General features: G+C 41.7%; 1 protein-coding gene across 1 annotated transcript in view; it reads left to right on the plus strand.

Annotated features, from left to right (window-relative positions):
• TRIO (trio Rho guanine nucleotide exchange factor) overlaps positions 1 to 8,124 on the plus strand; it is a 285,006-nt gene that overhangs the window by 159,369 nt on the left and 117,513 nt on the right. Inside the window, exons 28-30 of the mRNA XM_023738420.1 lie at positions 1,740 to 1,851; positions 4,368 to 4,558; positions 6,570 to 6,671. Coding sequence (XP_023594188.1) covers positions 1,740 to 1,851; positions 4,368 to 4,558; positions 6,570 to 6,671 — 405 coding nt within the window. The remainder of the gene's footprint in view (positions 1 to 1,739; positions 1,852 to 4,367; positions 4,559 to 6,569; positions 6,672 to 8,124) is intronic.

Below are 8,124 nucleotides of genomic sequence, written 5' to 3' on the forward strand. Positions count from 1 at the left end.
TCTACTTTTTTTTGGTTATGACTGATTTTAATTCACATCAGACTGATGAAAAGCATTTGATTCCTCTTGACAATAGAATGGTAAAGAAAACGTAGAATGTGTAATAATAGTCGTCTCAGGATGCAGTATACGTAATCAAAACACATTTTTCTTGACTCCGTAAAAGTAGTTTGCAACTTCTGTCTGGCAGTGTTCTCTTTGATGTTTCCTTGACTGGTAAATGTTATTAGAATGCAGAGTGTGTTGTTTCATCCCAGGAACAATATTTCACGGGTCCCACCAGGTCCCAGGTGCTGCCCCTGCAACTGCAAAAACTCCGCTGTTATTTTTCTAGAAGTGGAAGAGATGCAGAAGGTAGAGTTAGGGATGCCTGAAAGCACCTTTACTGTTTGTTAAGAAGACAGATCTAGAAACAGAAGAGACGACGTTCTTTCTGTGAAAGTGCTTCTGTTTCGGGACTTTCCTGTTGGAAAAGCTCTCCTGCCTTCCTATATCAAAATTCCATTAAGTGATTTTATGACCATCTCTGCAGAAGTAGGTAATTGCTGTAGACAGGAAATAAGAGTTCAAAAGGCTAAGCTTTTTATATTCAAATTTACCCTTTGCTTTCTAATTCTACAAAGGCTATTTATCCCTTGGTGTCCTCAAGATTTCAGTATTTTGCTTTTAGCATGTGGTTCTACTAAGGCTCTCTTACACAGTGATCTCCCAGCTCGTCTCTTTTAAACTGGGGCCTTAGTTTATAAACCTTCTTTATTCTGCCCAGGGGTTCTTCAAGAGAACAGTAAAAAGCTATTTTGAGCTCCCCAGCCAGGAGGAGTTTCTGTCAGTGAATTTAGTCTCAGAACATACTGCACTTTTAAAGCACTTTTTGCCATGCCGCTCAGAATCCTTCGTAAACATCATCTGGTCGTGAGTAAAAGTGCTTTTTAGGTAGTTGAGTTACTCCAAACCATCCTGTGTGAAGCCAGTGTCCTGTCCCTCTTTAGCTGAATACTGGGACACAAAAAAGCTGTTGTTACTGTTATAACTGACCGTGGTCATGAATATTCTGATAAGAATCTGTCTTGGAGACCACCAGGATGTAAATTTGTTGTTCCTGCTGCCGTCATTCACTTAATAAAGGATGTTCCTCCAAGTAGGTCTGAAATACACTTACACACTCACATCTCCCCGGGGAGGTGTAATTCAGTAGTTGGAGCCTTTCTCAACATCCCTGGCACAAAGGAAACACTTTTGACTGGATAATCCTGCAGTGTCACTGTTCACAAGCCATTGTTCTGGCATTTCCAGATTAGTTGGGGCATTGAGTTAATGGCACCAAAGAGTTCAAAATCATGCTGTGACCACGTGGCAAGCATAGCAATACTAGTTTGACTCTGGCATGACCTTCAGATAAAACCAGTAGCTTGTTGTGCTCTACTATACCAATTAAATATTTTTGTTTATCATTTTTGAGGTCTGGTAGTTAACATGTATACTAAAATTTTATCTTAAAACGTGACTATCCCTGGATTACTGTGATGTGGAGAAATATCCTGACTTGAGCAGGACAGACCCTTCCATCCTTTGGGAAAAGAGACGGTGATCCGTTTTCTGTGAGAACACACGCCCAGTTGACCTCAGTCTGTTTTATTTCGAAAGCCATGGGTTTTCATACACACCTTCGTTTCTGCAAAGATCTGATCCGCAGAGCGTCTCTGGGTCTTTGGCTAGTTCAAGGTATTGGTTTTCCACAGGAGCTGCTTACCTGCTGTGAAGAAGGGAAAGGGGAGATTAAAGATGGCCTCGAGGTGATGCTCAGTGTGCCAAAGCGAGCCAATGACGCCATGCACCTCAGCATGCTGGAAGGTAACCTGGCTTTCCGTGGCCTCTACGCGCATGCCCACGGCTTCTACTGACGCTGTTTGTAAATGTATTTCCTGTACCCTGAAAATCTCGGCTTCGTGCCTCTATGTTTAGCTGGTGGTTAAGAGTTCAGATGTGGATGTCTTAATTTTTTAAAGAATTGGTTTAATTGCTTCTCGTAAGGACCACATAAAATGCTTCTACCTCAGTAAAAGCTTTTCCTCAGTGCTTCCCTAGAAGATGGGCACTCCACACTGAACCCCACTAGCCCTGTGTGTCACTTACCTTAGGTCACTTGGTCTCCGTGTTAGGTGGATGGATAGACGGATGGATCCCCTAAGGTTATAAAGTCTTTAAAAGAAGCTGTTGCTCCCCCATCTCTGTATATATTACATCACGTGCCTAGAGCCTTGGACATAGGATGTGCCAAATACCTTCTTATGGAGTTGAATTTGGTGTGTAACTTGGTAAAGAGGAAATTAGATGATTATGTTAAATTTATTAGAGCAGTTATAATTTCCACAAATGCTTCTGCTTAAGAAAGCTGTTTCTTTGTTTCAGAGCTTGACTTTTATCAGGTTTCACAGACTTATGTACAAGAAATAATCTTACCTCAAGGAGCCCTGGTGGCACAGTGGTTAAGCTTTTGACTGCTAACCAAAAAGTTGGTGGTTCAAACCCACCAGCCACTCCATGGGAGAAAGATGTGACTGTCTGTTTCCATAAAGATTTACAGCCTTGAAAACCCTGGGGGACAGTTCTGCTCTGTCTTCCAGGGTCGCTGTGAGTTGGAATTCAACGGTAACAGGGAGTCCTGCCTCAAACGCTTATGATTCTCTGTGTCATTACCATCAGTCACACTGAGCACTGCCTTATTTGTTATGAAATAGGTGCTGCTGTGTGTGATAAAAACCAATTGCCGTCGAGTCAGTTTCAATTCAGGGCAACCCCATGTGTGTCAGAGAGAACTATGCTCCATAGGACTTTGAATGGCTAATGTTGGAACTAGATCACTAGACCTTTTTTCTGAGGTGCCTCAAGGAGAACTCTAACCTCCAACCATTTGGTTAATAGCAAAACAAAAACCCATTGCCGTCAAGTAGATTCTGACTCATAGCAGTCCTATGGGACAGAGTAGAGCTGCCCCATAGGGTTTCCAAGGAGCAGCTGGTGGATTCGAACTGCCAGTCTTTTGGTTAGCAGCCATAACTCTTTAACCACTCCATCAGAGGCCAGGCAAGACACACTTTCCTTTCTCTCACGTAAATCCTGAGCTAGTATGGCAGTTTTTCATGATATCATCATGGACTCAGACTCTGTCTAGCTAGTTTCTCTCCCATCCTAGAATGTGGTCCTGACTGGCTAGGTCTAGGATGTTTCAAGACCGTGTTAGCATTCCGTCTAACAGGAAGTGAGGAAGAAGGGAAGGGAATGAACATCTAGAAGAGCAGAAACTAGAGGTTGTATACGTTGCTCTCAACATCAGCCAGAGTGTAGATGGCTCCTAACTGCAGAGGTGTCAGGGAAAGGTAGTACTTATTTGAAATGGCCATACAGGGGGCTTCTGCTATTAGAGAGGAGGGAGAGAGTGGATGGTGGGAGATAATGAGCATCCTCTACCCAAGGTGCTTGCTTTGCTAAGCCTGGTACTTTGGAGTCCATGTGATAAAACCAGCCACTTCCATGAAGAGAGAGCCAGTGTGCAGCTAGAGCGTGGCTCAATCACACGGAGAATGTTTACATGAAAAGGAGGGACGACTCGCCAAGGACTGGGAGCCAGGGAGGACAACCAACGAGAAGGAAGGCGAGGACAGGGCCCTGAAGAAGCTAGTGCTTCAGCAGAGTGTCTGGGAAGGTTGTTTTGGGCTGAGGAGGCAAAGGGAGTCAAGACCCAGGCCAGAATGAGAGTGGTGGGCTGGGCAGAGCCAGCAAAGCACTCTGGATAGAGGAGGAGGCTCATGGTGGAGTGCTACAAGCAGGCTGTGAGGAAAGCAGGTGACTGAACCAAATGGCAAATGGTGGGACGCCAAGCCAAGGAGATAGAACTTAGAGAGTAAAGCTACAGAAATCACTGAATAGTTTTGAACAAGGAAAAACACATGCAAAGTCGTGTTTTAGTAAGAATTACTCTATAGGATGGATTAGTTTTGGGAAAACTGGAGTCGGGCCCAGTTGGGAAATGCTGAAGGTCAGGGTGGCCACAGCCTGGGCAGGCGGTGGTGTGGGAATATGCAAGATGGGGCAGGTGGAGGCAGTGCAGCAGATAAATTGAAGGACTTGGTGGTGACTGACTGGACATTGGGAAGAACTACAGAAATGCCAAGTTTCCTGGATTAAACCATACTTACAAATGGGTCAGTCATGTACTTGACACTTTTTTAAATGTGTTCCAGACAAATGTAAATGCTCTGAGATTTCAGTGAGGAACATTTTGCAAACGTTTAAATGCTAGTAATGCTTTCTTGTGCATCGTTTTTATTCTTTCAAAGTGATTGTGCCTACTTTTCTTCGTGTTACAGGGTTTGATGAGAATATTGAGTCTCAAGGAGAGCTCATCCTGCAGGAATCCTTCCAAGTGTGGGACCCCAAAACCTTAATTCGGAAGGGTCGAGAACGGCATCTCTTCCTCTTTGAAATGTCCTTAGTGTTCAGTAAAGAAGTGAAAGATTCCAGCGGGAGAAGCAAATACCTTTATAAAAGCAAATTGTTTGTAAGTATAGGCCTTCAGAATTGTAGGTTTAAATGTAACACAGCTGCCACCTTTTTGTAGGAAGAGAAAAATCACTGTTTGTTGCCTTCAGTTTAACCGCCAAAAACTATCCTAAAATGTGAGTCTGAAACTGCTTTAATGTTTTCATCTCCTTCACTGAAAATCTGTGACACTCCCAGGTCCACTAGGGGGCCCTCTTGAGTTTCACTACACCTCTTAGGAAGTGATTTTTCTAAATTCCATAAACGCTGTGATCTAAGGAAAGATTTTGTAAGTGAATTTAAATCACTTATCTCCTCTGTGCCGTAAGTAGCTTTATAAATAAATTGACCATACCAGACGAAGATTGTCTATATCGTTATAATGAAGTTTTCATTCATTAACACTAGAAGATACTTAAGCTGCCTTACTGTGGATGTACTCAATGATCAGGGGTTTTTTCTTAATTAAAAGAAGAGCTATGTTGTTGTTGTTTTTTTTACAATAGCAGAACAGGATTATTAGAGAAAATACATGTAAACAAAAATAAAGTTTTAGATCCCCCTAATCCCACCTGTGTACAACAGCCATCCTTCACTGCTTGATAGATACAGCGATGCATTTTAATTCTTATTTTAACTTCTCCATGTACTTCCTGACAATAGAAACGTATGTGGTACCATCAAGTATAGTAGCGAGCCTGAACAACCTTTTTATAAAGCACATCTCAGGGAAGTTTGAGGCTCATGTAGTCCTCTGAGTCCACTTTACTTCCATTTCCCCTTCATGAGTAATATCCTGGGGGGCTGTCAGCACATTATTGCTGGGGAGCTTGGGGCAGACGAGGGATCGGTCAAAGGTGAATCAAAGCATCAGAGGAAGGGAGACTAGAAAATGCAAGAGAATTTGGTTTCTTCTTTTTACGCGGTATGGCAGATCCTTATAAATGTCGATAGATTTTTGGAATGTGGACAATTTGTACATTATGCATTTTTTGTTTTTAACTTTTTATTTTGAAAAATTGGAATCATTCAAAATGGTTGAAAGATCAGACCATTCTGGATTGTAACAATTAATCCAATTCCCAAAGATAAAATATCAGTCATCTCAATAATAACCTGGAATTTGTGAGTTTAAACTAACGATTTTCATGCCATTTTCTTTGGCTTGCATCCTGTTTGAGATCTTCTTTTGGAGCACAGCTCACCTTACATCATTTTAGATCATGTTCTAACCAGGAAGAAAAAAATGCACTGCGGCTGGCGAGTAATTTCATTAGTTGGCTTTAATCTGTCCTCAGAGACCAAGCTAGTCCGTTTTAAAAGCTAATACATCTTCATTTAATTCAAGGTTCCCTCCAAGGCCACCTCTGGAGCTATAGATTGTGAATCACTTCCTTTGCTGGGAGAAAGAATGCATTAGTGCTTAACTTGATCGTTGGGGCGGGTCTGAAGAATGGGACCTTCACCTGCACTCTTCCATGTTAGGCAGATTACAACCGCAGGGATTACAGGGAAGAGTTTTATCTCCTGGTCCTTAAAATTATTGGTGAAATAGTCAAAGTTATAGCTATTTTTAAACATATTGGAACGTAACTTAGCTGCTAAAATACCTTTTGCCATGTGTGAAGTGACTTCGTTAATGCTAAATAGACCTTTGACAGCCCTTTGGGACTAGAGGAAGCTCCTTTGTTGTTGACGAGGTTGGAAATAGTCAACCCTTGATTTTCCAGATTGTCCTGGATCTTTCTGTTTCCCTCCTCTAGCGGTTGTGCTCTTTGACCCTGCATTGGGATGGGCGGTGGACATGCTCAGAGGAAGTGAAAGGGATGACGCCAGTCACATGTAGCCTAAGAAAGAAATGTCCTTGTTTTAACTAAAACGTGATCCGAGGATAACCTGTCGATGTAAACAAACTGCGTTATTAGAATCTAGTATGATCACGAGTAACCAAAAACGGTTTTCTTGGTCTCTCTTCTACATCCTGCCAGAGTTTTACTGTAGCCTAATTATATAATTGTCTTTTTATCCAGACCTCAGAATTGGGTGTCACAGAGCACGTTGAAGGAGATCCTTGCAAATTTGCACTGTGGGTGGGGAGAACGCCAACTTCAGATAATAAAATTGTCCTTAAGGTACGTACGTTCATTTGAAGCTGGGGAATGTGTGGTGTGTAAAGTTTCTCATAGCTCTGTATGCTTTTTTTTTTTTCCTATTTTGGAAACATCTGGTTATCATATGATTTTATTTGTTCCTTGGTGTCTTGTTGGGATGGGTGAGGAGCACAAAAAGAATAGTGGAATTAATTCATTTTGGTATTCTGGTGATGAAATAACTTGAGCTAAACTTCCACTTGCCCAATAAAAGAGAAAATAGAGAAAGGTCTTAATTTCTCCCATTCTTCATCTTAAATAGAATCAGTTGATTCTTGCTTACTTGATCTCGAATTTCTAAAGGAAAGTAGGCACCCGATGAATTTGTGAGGGCTTTGAAAGATCTTCGTGGGATCTTAGGCTCTTTGACTTTCTAGTTTGGGGGCAGAGAAGAAGGGGAGTGATTATCAGGGTTTGGTAATGTCATGATTTGAAGCATTCAAAAAACAGTAAGGGTGCTTCTGGGTGTGCAGTTTGTGGGGGAGAGTTAACTTTGAATATTTGATTTAGACTCGTGATGATACCCACCTCCTCTAGGAATGAAGAGTAATGTGAAGGGTGTCTTCTGTACTTCCCTCCTCTTGTGTTTGAGAAAATACAGATGGAATTGTTCTTTCTAAACTGTCTGGAAAACCATAAGTGGCCTTGGGATATTTGGGGGAAGATGTAGCTGGAGATTTTTAGAATGTTGAGAGACAAGCCAAAAGCTTAGTGGGACTCCAGTGTGTGAACTGGCATGTCAGCTACTTGGTCTCTTACATAGCTTTTAATCTCTCTGCTATTTCCAGAAACTGAGTTACTCATCTGCACGTCGCTCTTGCAGAGCCTTCACTTTAGTGACTGTGAAAGCTGTTGTATTATTCAAGTCTTTATTCACATGTACCATGAGGGATTGATTTGCAACAAATTATAAGTACCAATTCAGTGTGTTCTTGTTAGTACTGACATAAAGCCTTGTAAAATGTAAATTGTACGGATAACTAAATATTAGATAACTGAATTTTGCTAAGGTATAAAATTTTTAATGTATACCCAAGGCTTTAAGACATCCATAAGTATTTATCGGTATTAGCTGCAGTTGCAGATGCCAAAAGGTTCTTCTAAGAAAGAGTGCCCAGACTTTTAGCCACATATGGGCTATTTTCACTTGGGAACATAATAAAAGATTCATGATAATACTTTCCACAAGCTCTATCAGATGAAAAGTTTTATAGGGAGTTTTGGGTAAGATTTTTTTACTTCCACAGAAGGGCTGAAAGGAGTGATGTCCTCAGTAATTATGAAGATTGTTTTGTGGTGTTAGTGGTTATGGAGGTGCTGGTGGTGGTGGTGCTGATGTAGATGGTGGTGGGGCTGGTGTAGATGGTGGTGGTGGGGCTGGTGTAGGTGGTGGTGGTGGTGTAGATGGTGTGGTGGTATAGATGATGTGGTGGTG

The sequence above is a fragment of the Trichechus manatus genome, unplaced genomic scaffold (assembly GCF_000243295.1).
Source record: "Trichechus manatus latirostris isolate Lorelei unplaced genomic scaffold, TriManLat1.0 scaffold00116, whole genome shotgun sequence".
In the NCBI taxonomy this organism is placed as follows: Eukaryota; Metazoa; Chordata; class Mammalia; order Sirenia; family Trichechidae; genus Trichechus; species Trichechus manatus.